A 17,416-nucleotide genomic window follows, 5' to 3' on the forward strand; every position below is an offset into this window, starting at 1 on the left:
GGAAGTAAACGTGAAGTTGGATTTTAAACCTGCACTACTACTTACAGCAAAAAGAAATGGACTACTTACAACAAAAAGAAATAGCTAACATTGAGCACTTACTGTAAGCCAGGATTTTTTCCTGAGCATTTTATATATATTGACTCATTTAATGAGTATTTACTACTTATTAATACTGATATTATTTTGCTTAACAGGAGATACTGATACTAATATTGGAGATATTGATATTATTTTGTTTAACAACTGAAGAAACTCAGGCACAGAGACATTGATTTGATCATGGTCATACAGCCAGAGCCAGGTTCCAAAATCTAAGACCTAAGCAGCTGATAGCCAGGCTTTGCTTTTAAACCTTAAATCGTTCTTCCTCTCACCAATTGGTAAATAATAAATATATTCGATGTAGAGACAAAGATAAATTGACAATTTGTCACTTAACTACCTTTGTGACTTTGAACAAGTTTCTTAATTTCAGATTGTGTCTTTATTTCAAATAAAGAGAGATTAAAAATCCTTATAAAGATTTAAAAGCACATAGCTAAGAACGTGATGGAGCCAGACAGAACCACGGTCTAAAGCATTACATCATTCAGCTTCTAGTAGTATAAGCTTTGAAATCAGCCGCACTTAGAATCAAATTCCAGCTCTGCTTCTTAGTTGTTGTATCAAGTTGTAGAAGTTGGAGTTTGTTATCTGTAAAATGGACAATAAAGTGTTTCAGATACAGTTTTAGTGAGAAATACTGTACATGTAAAGTGCCTAGTAGGATGCCTGGTACGTAGCAGATGATCAGTTGACTGGGGCCAATATTTTAGTTGGTAAGTTTTATCAGGTGATACATGAAAGTAAGATCTAGAACAAGATATTCTTAGTGTGTGATATGATAAATATTTTTTCAATTCAACTATTTTAATAGTCTGAAGTGAAGTGAAGTGAAGTCGCTCAGTTGTGTCTGACTCTTTGCGACCCCATGGACTATAGCCCACTAGGCTTCTCCATCCATGGGATTTTCTGGACAAGAGTACTGGAGTGGGTTGCCATTTCCTTCTCCAGGGGATCTTCCCGACCCAGGGATCGAACCCAGATCTTCCACATTGCAGGCAGACGCTTTACCATCTGAGCCACCAGGGAATCCCATTTAATAGTCTACCATCATACAAATGCACTTTTGTAGGTAGCTCACTGTCAGAGCTTTCTTGCTTTAAGTACATGTGACTTTAGCTGATAGTTTCTCCTCATCCTCTTTCCATTATTTTTCTTATTGTAGTTTTCTCAAATTACTCACTTATATAAAATAGAAACTCCATGATGGTACCCTATATGATTTAACATTGCTTTATGTTACTTGCATGATCTTTGTTAAGGAATTATTGATGTTTTTCTGATGTTTTGGTAATAAACTTATGTGTGGGACTTCCCTGGAAGTCCAGTGGTTGAGACTCCACTGCAGGAGGCACAGATTCAATCACTGGTCAGGGAACTAAGATCTCGCATGCCATGTGGTGCTGCAAAAAAAAAAAAGACCTCATGTGATAGGGCCTAAGATACCAAGTTTGAAAACTCTGAAAAGTTTTTGTATTTTTCATAATTTTTTAAGTGTTACCCTGAAATTAAATTATTAATTTAAAATTTAAATTCATGGTTTATATTCATTTTTTGTTACTTAAAGAAGATTTTTATAGAATTTATACTCAGTTCTTTTTTAAAAGGCTCATATGTATATAAATATATATGTGAATAGGAAAAAAAGGATGTAACTTTTGAGTGTTTATTCTCTTGATAGCAGAGTTACAAGAGATTTTTCTTTTCCTTTTTAAAAATGTTTTTCAAATCTTCTAAAGTTACAAAAGTAATCAGAAAAGCCCTATATTTAAACTGTTTCTTGTAAAATTTGTCTGTTTCTTATTGTGCTTTGGGTTTTTTTTTAAGGTTTTCCTCAATCAGGATGGTGCCTTTTTATTTTCCTCCATCAAAATGTGCACTTTGGAACCCAGTGCCAATTGGAGATTTCATCTACTTACATCTCCGTCACTACAGGTATAAGATGCTTCTATTTTCAAATTAAACCAGTATAAACAGGACTCTAAAAAGTATGTAAGGCAGTGGTTACTATGAATCATTATTTTTTAAACATTTCCATTTAGACTCCCCTGAGGCAAAATATTCTTTCTGCTTCTTCTTAAACCTGTTCTTATGATTTTGAGAAGTAGTCCTAATTTCACAGTTAAAATATTCTATAAATCTAAGGTTCTAAGTATTATAGGAGTTCAAGACGCAAATATAATAGAAAGGGAGTTTTTCTCATACTTCAGCATGGTGTTTGAATAACACTGAGAAAATTGAACTGATTTTGATTGGATAGACCATTTAAAAGGAACATAAAATATTAGAGTTATGACCAGGATTGTGAAAGAAAGACATAGAAGCTTAGGCTTCAAGTAATAGAAAATAGAGATCCATTGAGATATTGTATATAAGAGAGTTACTTGTTAAAAGCAGATTTCTAAGAAGGATAGATCATAGTGGGGAGAGCTTAGAGTCAGCCCTGAGTGGGAGATGGTTTTCTGTAGTCTAAGTGGTACAGATTTATATACAGTGGTTTCAGGTGTTAAACTAGAGCCAGACTTCCTGGAGGGTCAGATCCTGATTTTACCCTTTCTTGTTTAAGTGACCTCAGTAAAGTAGCCAAGGATGAGTTTCCTTATCTATAAAATGGGGGCCTTCCCTGGTGGCTCAGTGGATAGGACTCTGCCTGCCAATGCAGGGGACAGGGTTTCGATCCCTGATCCAGGAAGACTCGATATGCTGTAGAACAACTAACCCTGTGCGCTGCAACTACTAAACCCATGCTCTAGAGCCCACAAGTCTGTGTGCCGCAACAACTGAAGCCCGCATGCATAGAGCCTGTGCGACAAAGAGAAGCTGCCGCAGTGAGAAGCCCGTGTACTGACAAGAGTAGTCTCTGCTCACCACAACTAGAGAAAGCCAGCACACAAAAAACAGCAAAGACCAATGCCGCCAAAAATAAACTAAAATAAAGTGGGAATATGACCCTTGTTTCATAGTACTCTTATAAGGACTAAATGAGACAGACTTTAAAGCAGCAGTTGGCACAATGCTTGGGCATAAGAGGTAGTCAATGACTGTTAGTTATTATAAGGGTCTAGAGCAGTGTAGCAGCCTTGAGACCAAGAGGAAAGGATGAAACAAGGTGTTTTGAAGAAACATTTTATAGCATTTGGTGATCAACTGAATAGAGGAACTAAAGGAAATTATATGTCAAAAAGTTTTTAAGTTTTAAACTAGTTGGCAGAGAGGGGTGATATCATTGAATATGTAAGGCAATGATTACTATAAATAATTTTCTAAACAATATCTTGTGGAAGTTCAGTTAAATATTTGTTAGACCTGTTGATTCTTTTCTACATGTCTCTTTTTTAAAATTAATTTATTTATTTATTTTACTTTACAACATTGTATTGGTTTTGCCACACATTGACTTGAATCTGCCATGGGTGTACATGTGTTCCCCATCCTGAACGCCCCCTCTCACCTCCTTCTCCATCCCAGTGCACCAGCCCCAAGCATCCTGTATCATGCATCGAACCTGGACTGGAGATTTGTTTCACATATGATAATTTACATGTTTCAATGCCATTCTCCCATATCATCCCGCCCTTGCCCTCTCCCACAGAGTCCAAAAGACTGTTCAATACATCTGTGTCTTTTTTGCTGTCTCACATACAGCGTTATCGTTACCATCTTTCTAAATTCTATATATATGCGTTAGTATACTGTAATGGTGTTTTTCTTTCTAGCTTACTTCATTCTGTAAAATAGGCTGCAGTTTCATCCACCTCATTAGAACTGATTCAAATGTATTTTTTTAATGGTTTAGTAATATTCTATTGTGTATATATACCACAGCTTTCTTATCCATTCATCTGCTGATGGACATCTAGGTTGCTTCCATGTCCTGGCTATTATAAACAGTGCTGTGATGAACATTGGGGTGCACGTGTCTCTTTCAATTCTGGTTTCCTTAGTGTGTATGCCCAGCAATGGGATTGCTGGGTCATATGGCAGTTCTATTTCCAGTTTTTTTTTTTTTCCCATTTATTTTTATTAGTTGGAGGCTAATTACTTTACAATATTGTAGTGGTTTTTGCCATACATTGACATGAATCAGCCACGGATTTACATGTGTTCCCCATCCTGATCCCCCCTCCTGCCTCCCTCTCCACCCAATCCCTCTCCATCTTCCCAGTGCACCAGCCCCGAGCACTTGTCTCATGCATCCAACCTGGGCTGGTGATCTGTTTCACCCTTGATAGTATACTTGTTTCAATGCTGTTCTCTCTGAACACCCCACCCTCGCCTTCTCCCACAGAGTCTAAAAGTCTGTTCTGTACATCTGTGTCTCTTTTTCTGTTTTGCATATAGGGTTATCGTTACCATCTTTTTAAATTCCATATATATGCATTAGTATACTGTATTGGTCTTTATCTTTCTGGCTTACTTCACTCTGTATAATGGGCTCCAGTTTCATCCATCTCATTAGAACTGATTCAAATGAATTCTTTTTAATGGCTGAGTAATATTCCATGGTGTATATGTACCATAGCTTCCTTATCCATTTGTCTGCTGATGGGCATCTAGGTTGCTTCCATGTCCTGGCTATTGTAAACAGTGCTGTGATGAACATTGGGGTGCACGTGTCTCTTTCAGATCTGGTTTCCTCGGTGTGTATGCCCAGGAGTGGGATTGCTGGGTCATATGGCAGTTCTATTTCCCGTTTTTTAAAGAATCTCCACACTGTTCTCCATAGTGGCTGTACTAGTTTGCATTCCCACCAACAGTGTAAGAGGGTTCCCTTTTCTCCACACCCTCTCCAGCATTTATTGCTTGTAGGCTTTTGGATAGCAGCCATTCGGACTGGCGTGTAATGGTACCTCATTGTGGTTTTGATTTGCATTTCTCTGATAATGAGTGATGTTGAGCATCTTTTCATGTGTTTGTTAGCCATCTGTATGTCTTCTTTGGAGAAATATCTGTTTAGTTCTTTGGCCCATTTTTTGATTGGGTCATTTATTTTTCTGGAATTGAGCTGCAGGAGTTGCTTGTATATTTTTGAGATTAATTCTTTGTCCGTTGCTTCATTTGCTATTATTTTCTCCCATTCTGAAGGCTGTCTTTTCACCTCGCTTATAGTTTCCTTTGTTGAGCAGAAGCTTTTAATTTTAATTAGGTCCCATTTGTTTATTTTTTGCTTTTATTTCCAATGTTCTGGGAGGTGGGTCATAGAGGATCCTGCTGTGGTTTATGTCAGAGAGTGTTTTGCCTATGTTCTCCTCTAGGAGTTTTATAGTTTCTGGTCTTATGTTTAGATCTTTAATCCATTTTGAGTTTATTTTTGTGTATGGTGTTAGAAAGTGTTCTAGCTTCATTCTTTTACAAGTGGTTGACCAGTTTTCCCAGCACCACTCGTTAAAGAGATTGTCTTTTCTCCATTGTATATTCTTGCCTCCTTTGTCAAAGATAAGGTGTCCATAGGTGCATGGATTTTTATCTGGGTTTTCTATTTTGTTCCATTGATCTATATTTCTGTCTTTGTGCCAGTACCACACTGTCTTGATGACTGTGGCTTTGTAGTAGAACCTGAAGTCAGGCAGGTTGATTCCTCCAATTCCATTCTTCTTTCTCAAGATTGCTTTGGCTATTTGAAGTTTTTTGTATTTCCATACAAATTGTGAAATTATTTGTTCTAGTTCTTTGAAAAATACTGTTGGTAGCTTGATAGGGATTGCATTGAATCTATAGATTGCTTTGGATAGTATACTCATTTTCACAATATTGATTCTTCCAATCCATGAACATGGTATGTTTCTCCATCTGTTTGTGTCCTCTTTGATTTCTTTCACCAGTGTTTTAGAGTTTTCTATATATAGGTCTTCTGTTTCTTTAGGTAGATATATTCCTAAGTATTTTCTTTTTGTTGCAATGGTGAATGGAATTGTTTCCTTAATTTCTCTGTTTTCTCATTGTTAGTGTATAGGAATGTAAGGGATTTCAGTGTGTTAATTTTATATCCTGCAACTTTACTATATTCATTGATTAGCTCTAGTAATTTTCTGGTGGAGTCTTTAGGGTTTTCTATGTAGAGGATCATGTCATCTGCCAACAGTGAGAGTTTTACTTCTTTTCCTATCTGAATTCCTTTTATTTCTTTTTCTGCACTGATTGCTGTGGCCAAACTTCCAAAACTATATTGAATAGTAGTGGTGAGAGTGGGACCCTTGTCTTGTTCCTGACTTTAGGGGAAATGCTTTCAATTTTTCACCATTGAGGATAATGTTTGCTGTGGGTTTGTCATATGTAGCTTTTATCATGTTGAGGTTCTACATGTCTCTTAACCTATGTTTTCTATTGCTATCTTTCTGTGCTACATTTTGAGTATTTCTTTTGTTCTTCAGCTCTCCTAATTTACTGTTTAGCTGTGCTATTTGTTCGTTGCCATAAACCTGTTCATTTAGGTTTTTAAATGTGGAAATATACTATATATGTGAAATATAATTTATAATATAGACACACAGTTTGTAGAATAATAAATTTGGTCTTTTTAATAGTATCTTGTTCCTTGTTCATATTTTGGAGTCCTTTTGATATTTAAGCATGTGAATTATACTCAGCAATGCTGGTAACTGAAGTTCATAGATAATATGTAAACAAATGGATGTGACTATTTCAATCAGACTTTATTTACAAAAATACAAGACCTCATAGTTTCTTGATCTCTGCTCTGGTTCTAAAATTAAGCAAATACCTCCAGAATAACTGTAACTTCAGTGTCTGCTTATTGCAATTTTGCTTTCCAGGCAGCCCTCCTTACACCCTGCCTTTGACCCTAGGATTTTCCAGCAGTGATCTTTCTGTACATTTTAAAAGATATGTATTGTGCTTTAGGCAACATTTCATGACAGAAAGATTTTTTAGGCTATCAGATCCATCACATTCATAAAAAACTTGTTATTTTTCAGAAATCCAAAGCTTGTGGTAACTGAAAAGACCATCCGACTTGCTTGTCGTCATGCTAAGCAGAATAAAAACAACTTGTCATGCTTTTTACTTGGTTCTCTCACAGTAGATGAAGGTAACATACTTTGAAAAATTATTTTTATGACTGGAATAGACTTTGTGTTTACTGCTTCAGCCAATTACTGTAATATACTTTGACTTTTTTTTTTGGCTGTATAGCAATGTTAGGAAGATGAGTTATAAACTTGACACTGCTTATCATAGACTTCGAAGTCTGGTCAGGTTGATGAATATATATGCAAGTTATTTTTTTTAAATGAGCGTTTACATATATATATGTATGGCTGAGTCCTTATGCTATTCACCTGAAACTATCACAACATTACTTGTTAATTGGCTATACCACAATACAAAATAAAAAGTTAAAAAAATTTTTTTAATTTAAAATGAGAGTTTAATGTATTCTTAATATGAACAAAATGCTTTCCTATAATCTGGGCTTGCTTGGTTGATTTCACATTTCACAATTAGCGTTCTAAATAATAACTGTTGGGCTTCCCTAGTGGCTCTGGGGCTTACCCTGGGGTTTACCCCAGTGGTAAAGAACCCGCCTGCCAATGCAGGAGACATGGGTTCAGTCCTTGGGTCAGGAAGATGCCCTGGAGGAGGAAATGGCAACCCACTCCAGTACCCAGTATTCTTGCCTGGGAAATCCCATGGACAGAGAGGATCCTAGCAGGCTACAGTTCATGGGGTCACAAAGGGTCAGATGTGACTTAGTGACTGAGCATGCATGCACACATAATAACTGCTGTTTTGTTCTACAGACGAAGAAAGTGTAACATTGACAATAGATCGTTTTGATCCTGGTCGAGAGGTACCTGAATTATTGGAAAGAGTCCCTACTGCTTCTCTTCCTGGGGACTTTGTAATCCCATGCAAAATTCATACTCAAGGACTTTGTTCAAGAGAAATAATAATTCACAATGCAGATGACTTTAATTCAGCTTTCAAGGTAAGATTTGTTGATAATGTGATTATTCCTATTTCAGCAAAGAATCAAAAATTATATGTACTATGTTATATTTTAATAAACCCATATTCATAAAAATTTCTGACTGAATGATTGTTGACCTAAAATGCAATTAACTGTAGTTTCTGAGGATGGAAATTGTAGGTGGATAATATGGGTAGCATTCTGGAAGAGGAAGCAACATGACTAAGATATAGCAAAGTACAAGGGATAACATTGAGGGTGGAGATTTTTGCTGGATTTGTGGGCAGTCAGACTTCAGAACTAGTGTGTCTAGGACAGAGAGAACCTTGTCTGCCAGGCTAAGGAATTTTAACTTTGTCTAATGGGCTGTGTTTTTCATTGAAAATTTCTGAAAAGAGGAAATACTGTTAAATCAAGGATGATTAATGTGATAGGGAAGGCTGAATGGAGTCAGAATATTTAGGCCTTGCAGTAGTCAGGGATGTATTTGCCTATAGTAGAGTGGTGGTGGCAGTGAGACCAGAAAGGACAGTGTACATGAGCAACTACAGAGGAAGAACTAACTTGACCATTTGGGATAATAAGAAAATAATCAAAGAGGAATGGACTTCTTTATATAGATGGAGTACAGAAAATCTTCTTGTACAGTATAGTAAATCTTGTATGATTTAACATAATTTTTCATGTAACTTTCTGGTCACATGGAAGAAATAAGAGAATTGAAATGTTGCAAATCAGAAATTTTTTTGTTAATGCAAGATATATGAAACAAAGCCTTTAGAGTTGTGGACAGATTTCAAAATTTTAAAATAATTGTGTGATATTGATTCCTCAGACTCTGCATCATCATGTGTGTAGCAAAGAGTCCTTGGACTGTGGAAAACTACTTGCCCTGAGAGCTCATATCACTTCCAGGGAGAGTTTGGACACTGTGGATTTCGACTTGGATTGGGCAGCAGTAACTCTAGCAAACACCTTTAAGTGCACACCTGTGAAACCCATCACCATCATTCCAACAGCTCTAGCAAGAAATTTGAGCAGTAATCCAAATATTTCTCAAGTTCAAGGTACCTATAAATATGGGTAAGTAAAAGACATAGTCATCCAAAATTTTAAATATTGGTCACATTAGCATATTTTCATGTTATCCACATAATATGAAATAATTGTTCAGTCGGTTTACATGCCTGATATGTGATGGCTAGAGAAATAACCAAGGAAGGAGATACATAAAGTGATTAATTTTTTAAAAAGAATACTTATTTTGTTTTACTTGTTTATTCGGCTGCGCCGGGCGGTAGTTGTGGCACATGGGATCTTTGATCTTTGTTGCAGCAGGCAGGATCTTTAGTTGAGGCATGCAAACTCTTAGTTGCAGTTTGTGGGATCTAGTTCCCTGACAAGCGATCAAACTCCGGGCTCCCTGCATTGGAAGTTTAGAGTCTTAGCTTCTAGACCACCAGAAAAATCCCTAAAATTGTTAATTTTTACTGAATTGATTATTTTTCTGATAATGAGCCTAATGGAGGCTAGAGAATTATTTGTAATATGCAGTTTTACTTGTGGATAATGAGCACAGCAGATAAAGGAGATAATTAAATTAAAATGTTAAATACTCTTTCCTACTAAATTGTCAACCACTTGAGGGTGGCGTTTCCTCACATTGCTGCAGCAGCGTCCTCTCTAGCCTCCTATCCACCACTCTTGATTTCTTAGGAAATTCATGCCAAATTGCTTGCTTTCTGGTCCTCAGCAGGGCTGCTTCCCTGAATCCTCATCCACTTTTTTTAACCATTGTCTGCTGACCTAGGTCAGACAATGTAAGCACCCACTGCTTTAAAGTCTAAGCAATTCCTTTCTGGCTTCCTTTCCCACTGACTCCACCCTAGTTCCTGTTAGGTCTCCAGAGCTGAAACTGTTCGGCAAGGTAAACTTAACTCCAAGTCTTGTCTACCAAAAATGCCTCTTCAAAAAAAGATTAAAAAAAGGGTTTTTCTTCTCCGAGTGTCCCTGAAATAGCAAGAAAATGCCTACATACTGATCAGAGCTCCTTTCTGGTTGTAGTGGCATAAAGGAAAAAATGTTCCAAAATGATGGAATGGTCAAAGGTCATAGTGATTTTTAAATGTTTGAACTAAATTGAACACTTAAATTCTCTTGGAGTAATAAAGTGCTTCTCAGTGCGGACACAGAAATGTGTGCTAAAATTAACCAAAAAATTAGTTTATTTTCTTTAATATTTGTGTCCATCTAGTAGTGAAGCAGGAATTTATCAGGTTGTCAAGGCAGAAGAGCTCTCAAAGCAGGGTATAAGTGTCATTTTACTAATGTAAAACTCTTGCCAACTCTGGCTTAATCATCATGGTTTAATAAATTCATCATCTTTGTGTTTTAGGGTTATTATAGCAATAAAATTTATCTTCTGTGGTATTGTCAAGACTTTACATCACAAATGGCATTGTTTTTACTTTTGTGTTTTAAAGTCATAACAGTAAAGTTAACCCTTCACAATTGTACTGTAGTTATCATATTCTTAAAACTTATTGTCAGTAAATAAGTACAATAGTAAAGTATAAATGTAGTATAATGTCCTTTTAGGGAAAAGTGAGCTTTGGGGTTCTGTCATGATTTGCAAAATTCTTTTATAGTGGTTGGAGGAATATAGTACAAGGAAGATTGAATACCCCTCACCTAATTCAGTGTCCTTCATTGACAAGTCACATCTGTTGTAATCTTGTCAAGTCACCTGGATGCTTGATCACTTCCAGCAACAGGAAGTTCATTTCTCACAGGGAAACCTATTTGGTTCTGAAATTGTCAGCCTTGATTTTAATACTTTTGATTTTTAAAAAGGTGACACTTTCAGAGCAAACTTTTTCAAAAGATGTGTAATCTTCAATGACCGTTTTAATAGATAGAAAATTTAAGATGTTCTATTAACTGTTCTATTTTGTCCTTGGAATTGCTGGAGTCTGATTCTACACTTTGAATTCTTTTCTTTGTGTGCATGTGAGAAAAATTATTCATTTGAATCCTTTTCTCTGCCTAAAATATACTTCTTTAGCACTCAGATTATTCTCTTTTAGGTAAAGTATGTAGTTCCAATTGTCTTTATATGAATGTCTTTTGTTTAGATATCTCACCATGGATGAGACACGCAAGCTATTACTTTTGCTGGAATCTGATCCCAAGGTCTATTCTCTACCATTAGTGGGAATGTAAGTATTGCATTACTTATAAAAACCTTTTCAGCCATATATGTATTTAAATGTATATGATAAACACGTGAATCATTCGTACTATGATTATGTCATTAATTCTTGGATCAAGGGAAAGTCTACCCACTCCAGTATTCTGGCCTGGAAAATTCCATGGATAGTCCATGGTGTCGCAAAGAATCGGACACGACTGAGCGAGTTTCACTTTTACCTTATAAAATCATGAATGCCAATGATGCTTAAGCTTTCTTATTTTAATAGCTGAACCAATAAAGCAAGAATTTTGTCCAATCTTAGGAAGAATTTTAGTATATAAAACAAAGCTGAATTCTTCTGGTTGAAGCTGAAGCCTTAGAGCCCTGTTTCTTTAACCTTACTCACTATTCCATTCCTGAAGGCAATTTGAAGAATCCAAAACTCAGAATATAATAGTGAATAAAATTCACTGCCAGGCAGTTTTCCAGAAACTCGCAGTATTTATGACTGTCTCTTTCAAGTTAGTGGTTAATGACATTTAGACAGATTATTCAGTCAGAAATTTATCTTAATTCAGTATTATTGAGTGCTTACCCTATACATAGTCTTGTGTTTCATACTGTGTTGGGATTTAAAGCTCCTCAAGGAATTTATAATTTACTATGAAATAAATAGTTTAGACTGAGCACTATTACTGTTTTTAAGAGAGATGATACGGGAAAGGCAAACTTGAGCTGGACCTTAATTGTGTGTGTCTAATAGAAGGAAGGATTTGATGGGGTAAGGAACCCATGTGTGGGAATGGTATGTGCAGAGTTAAAAATAAGAGTGCACAAATGTTTTGTGGACTATGAAATCTACTTACTGTCTGTTTACTCTGGTCTTGGTAGTGGCTGTGTGTTGTTCCTGCTAAGTGAGTATCTATTAAGAGTTTTCTGTGTTTCAGACTACCTTATATATTTATAGAATTCAATCCTTTCAATAACTATGGTTTTAAGCTGCTAACTTCATCCTCCCTTATTTCAGAATATTCTTTCTAGTGCAGGCTAATTGATTAATTCTTGTTTTCACCTCTATTGTTAACCATTTTCTCTCTCACCATTTGACTACCATTTCAGGTGGAAAAGGACAGAAAGTAATTCTCTCTCTATGAATATCTATCTATAGTTATAGCTCTATCTATAGTCTCCTTCTTAATTATCACCATGGTTTAATGTTCATAGATGTCTTAATTATGAGCCCTTTAATCTATTCCTGGTGAATGCCAAGAATCTCTGCCACATTACCTTGAGAAGAACATAATCTAAAGGATGTTAAATACTAATTTGTAAATGACTATAGTTCTTACTTTCTATTTTTTGTTTTAGCTGGCTGTCTGGAATTATACATATCTATAGTCCTCAGGTGTGGGCCTGCTGCTTGCGATACATGTTCAGTTCTTCTATTCAAGAAAGGTAAGTGATATTTTTATTTTGATAGGGTTTTATTTTGATCTTTTCCTCTACTCATGTTTTATTGGTGTCATTTAAGATTCATGCAATGCCTTAACCTTTTATATTATTTACAAACCAGAAGAATAAACACACCAAGGAAAACAAACCTTATATTAAATAGGAATAAAACCAGACAAAAAAGATGATGTTGTGCTAAACTTGGAAATACCAAGGAATTCACTTGCCTAACAACAGTACTGTAGCACAAAAGATACATTTTTAATGAGTGGGGAAAAAGTCCCCTAGGGATCATCTACTCTAGCATTCTATTTTATAAAAAAGATTAATTTTCATTGATGTGACTGAAAATAAGTTAGAATTTTTTTACCTTACAAGTGTTTTATTTACTCAGTGCTACTGATAGTACTCTAAGAAACACTTGAAGTTTAATGTTCTTGGAACTAAAGTATAAGCTTTGGAAGTAATAGACTTTCTGACCTCACTTCATTTTATTTTGTACATGATACCAATATTTGCTTCTTACTTTCTTCGTCTATTAAATGAAAATTCCATATTCTCTTTCTGTCTGCTTTGGTGGCTATAATACACTTTAAAAAAAAATTAATGGAAAGGCAGTGCAAGTGCATGACAATAAATAAGACATACATAAAGATGCATAGTAAAAATGTCTCTTCCACCCCATTTCCCCCGACCCTATCCCCAGAGACAATCACTGTTAAAGGAGTGCTTCCTTCTTGAAGCATAGACCAATATCACCCTTCCTGACCTATAAAAGTTAAATAAAAAATGAGATCACACTGTTCCCCCTTTTCTCTGTTGCTTTTTTCTTTATGTCATTATAACTTAGAGATCATTACTAAATCTTGGCACATACAGGTTTAACACATATGTTTTATAACTGAATAGTAAATCATATATACTACATTTCTAAAACTGCTCCTTTTGCTTGCAGATAACTTTGTGTATACATCTTTGTGTGCAGATACTAGTATATTTGTAGACTAAATCCCTAAAAGTGTTTTTTTCTGGGTAAAATAGCATATAATTTTAAATTTTGGGGCATGCTAAGTCGCTTCAGTCATGTCCCAATGTGTGAGACCCTTCCAGGCTTCTCTGTCCATGGGATTCTCCAGGGAAGAATACTGGAGTGAGTTACCATGCCCTTTTCCAAGGAATCTTCCCAACCCAGGGATCAAACCTATGTCTCTTGCATCTCCTGCATTGTCAGGTGGATTCTTTACCACTAGCAACACCTGGGAAGCTTTAGTAGATATTGCCAATTTGCCCTTCAAAGACTACCCATTTGTAATCTTTCTGATAGTGTTTGAGAGTGTCTGTTTTCTCCATCCCCTCAACTAACACTGTGGAAAAAGTATTTGTTGAGCACCTACTATGTATCAAGCACTATTCGTGATATTGACAGTAAGCAGTACACAAAATAAAGACCCTATAGAGAAAAGCATTAAATAGGAAAAGTAAAATAAATAGTATTTTACAAGGTGATAAGTGCTGTGAAGAAAAATAAGCAGGGGAGGTAGATGTTGTGTTGATATAGTGGCAGGTAGAGTTGCAGTTTTAAATAGGGCAGTCAGGCAGGCAAAGACTTGAATTGAGGGAGTAAGCCATGTGGCTGTCTGGGGCAGTGTCCCAGACAGATGGGTACAAAGGCTGTGCGTGAAAGATGACCTTGCATCTTTAAGGCACAGAAAGGAGGTAGCGTGACTGAAGAGGAGTGAGGGAAGGGAAAAACAATAAGACCTCAGAGAGGTAACTGGAGGGCCATCATTAGACTTTGATCTTTACAAATCTGACAGATGAAAAAATGGCCTTTTCTGATGTTTTATCACATCAACTTCTTGGAACTTCCTAATCATGTCTCTTGCCATTGGATTGTGCATCTTTTTCACTTTGCTTTATAACAACTCTTTTTCTTTCTCACTCTCTGTATATATGCATTTATATAATATGTAAAGTATACAGAGAAAATGGGCTTCTCCGGTGGCTCAGCAGTAAAGAATACGCCTGCAGCACAGGAGACACAGGAGACATGGGTTCAATCCCTGGTGTGGGGAGATCCCATGGAGGAGGGCATGTAACTCACTCCAGTATTCTTGCCTGGAAAGTCCCATGGACAGAAGAGCCTGGCGGGCTATAGTCCATAGGGTTGCAAAGAGTCAGACACTAGTGAAGCAACTGAGCACAGACACACACACAGAGATATATGTATTTATTGAAATATATGTGTTATATGCTACAAAGATTTTTTATATATGTATAAATATGTTATAAAAATGTGCATGTGTGTATATGTATTGGTGGGATTCTTAGGTGACTTAGTGGTAAAGAATCTGCTTGCCAGTGCAGGAGACACAGGTTCAATCCCTGGGTTGGGAATATCCTCTGGAGAAGGAAATGGAACCCACCTCAAGTATCTTGCCTGGGAAATCCCATGGACAGAGGAGCCTGGTGGGCTACAGTCCAGTCTGTGGGAGTCACAAAGAGTTAGATGTGACTGAGCACTCTATAGATACATAGGCACAAGTTTATTTCCCCCAGAATGTCATTTTATTTGACTTTGGTTAATATTTTTTCCCAAATAGATGTTTTTTTAAAGTCAGATTTATCCTTTCTTTTTCTATTTTGCTTAGAAAAGATTTTTATTAAAATAAAAATCTCTTTAGAAGCTTTTACAATTCTACTTTTTACATTTTATTTTTATTATAAAATACAATTAGTTTTCCTTGCAATAAAAGGGAAATTAAATGTTCATTTTAGCATACTAGTACAATTAAGTTTTATTATCAATGACTGGTCTTGCTTTAATTACTTACTGATAGTAAATACTCGGTAAAGTTAGTTTTGAAGCTCTGTTAGTCTGAAGCATTAGGCAATTTCTCTGATACCTGTACTCTAACACCACCCTTTAACCAAGGAGGCATCAGTATTGCTTGGCACTCTTAGGTTGATACTTAACAGCATTCTGATCAGTGGTCTTATCTGACTCTCAAGTGAGGAATTGGACAGAATGGACATTCTGCTTCCTAAATCCCCACTGCCTTATTTTGTTAATAGTATAATATATCCCCAAATCATTTTCATTCAACATTTTACAAAGTAGAGAATTACTAAAAGTATTTTTAAATACTGGGTTTTGGTGTGTGTTTTAAGGACTCTTGATTACTTTACAAATATTTGTTGAGTCATGTAGTGAACAAAATAAATATTCATTTTATCATTGTTTACAATAGTGAAATACTATAAATAATTTAAATATCCACTTTTAGAAGTCTACATGAACCAGTAATAGCACATCTATATGTTATATTACTGGATAGTAACTAGCAAAGAATAAGAATATCAAAGGTATATATATAATAGTGACATGGAAAGAAATCCAAGATTGTCAAATAAGAACTAGCAAATGCAATTAAGGAAACAGTTCCATTTACCATTTCAGCAAAAAGAATAAAATACCTAGGAATAAATCTGTCTAGCCTGACCTGTACTCAGAAAACTATAAGATACTGGTGAAAGAAATCAAATATGATGGAAACAGATAGAGAGATGTGCTATGTTCTTAGATAGGAAGAATCAGTATTGTAAAAATGGCAGTACTACTCAAAGCAATCTACAGATTCAGTGTAATCCCTCTTAGATTACCAGTGGCGTTTTTCACAGAATTAGAACCAAAAAATTATACAGCACAAAAGACCCCAAATAGCCAAAGCAATCTTGAAAAAGAAAAACTTATCTGGAGGAATCAGGTTTCCTGTCTTCAGACTATGCTACAAAGCTACATTAATCAAGACAGTATGAAAAAATATGGTACTGGCACAGAAATAGAAATATCAGCCAGTGGAATAGGATAGAAAGCCCAGAGATGAACCCATACACCTATAGTCATCTAATCTATGACAAAGAGGAGAGTATACAATGGAGAAAAGACAACCTTCTTTAATAAGTGGTGCTGGGAAAACTGAACAGCTACATGTAAAATACTGAAATTAGAATGCTCCCTAACACCATACCTGGAGAAGGAAATGGCAACCTACTCCAATATTCTTGCCTGGGAAATCCCATGGACAGAGGACCCTGGCTAGCTACAGTCCATGGAGTCGCAAAGAGTTAGACATGACTGATCTGCTAAACAACAACTAACACCATACACAAAAATAAACTCAAAATAAATTAAAGACCTAAATGTAAGGACGGACACTGTAAAACTTAAAAGAAAATATAGGCAGAACACTCACTGACATATTGTAGCAAGATGTTTTCTGACCCACCTCTTAGAGTTATGAAAACAAAAATAAATAGGTGGGATCAAATTAAATTTAAAAACTCTTGCACAGCAAAGGAAACCATAGACCAAACAAAAAGACAACCCCTAGAATGGAATAAAATATTTGCAAATGAAGTGACTGACAAATATATAAAGCTACTCCAAAATATATAAACAGCTCATGCAGCTCAATATCAAAACCAAGCAGTTAGTATCAGTTAGTCGCTAGTTGTGTCTGACTCTTTGCATCCCCATGGACTGCAGCATGCCAGGTTTCCCTGTCCATCACCAACTCCTGGAGCTTGCCCAAACTCATGTTCATGGAGTCAGTGATGCCATCCAATCATCTCATCCTCTGTCGTCCCCTTCTCCTCCTGCCTTCAATCTTTCCCAGAATGAGGGATTTTTCCAATGAGTCTGTTCTTCACATCAGGTGGTCAAAGTATTGGAG

General features: G+C 36.1%; 1 protein-coding gene across 4 annotated transcripts in view; it reads left to right on the forward strand.

Annotated features, from left to right (window-relative positions):
* STIL (STIL centriolar assembly protein) overlaps positions 1-17,416 on the forward strand; it is a 53,052-nt gene that overhangs the window by 4,914 nt on the left and 30,722 nt on the right. For all 4 annotated transcript variants that reach the window (XM_061121971.1, XM_061121974.1, XM_061121975.1 and 1 more), the window contains exons 3-8: positions 1,933-2,040; positions 7,041-7,153; positions 7,866-8,053; positions 8,871-9,118; positions 11,170-11,253; positions 12,597-12,683. In XM_061121971.1, the coding sequence (XP_060977954.1) occupies positions 1,933-2,040; positions 7,041-7,153; positions 7,866-8,053; positions 8,871-9,118; positions 11,170-11,253; positions 12,597-12,683 (828 nt within the window). The remainder of the gene's footprint in view (positions 1-1,932; positions 2,041-7,040; positions 7,154-7,865; positions 8,054-8,870; positions 9,119-11,169; positions 11,254-12,596; positions 12,684-17,416) is intronic.

This window comes from Dama dama, chromosome 20, assembly GCF_033118175.1.
Source record: "Dama dama isolate Ldn47 chromosome 20, ASM3311817v1, whole genome shotgun sequence".
Classification (NCBI taxonomy): Eukaryota; Metazoa; Chordata; class Mammalia; order Artiodactyla; family Cervidae; genus Dama; species Dama dama.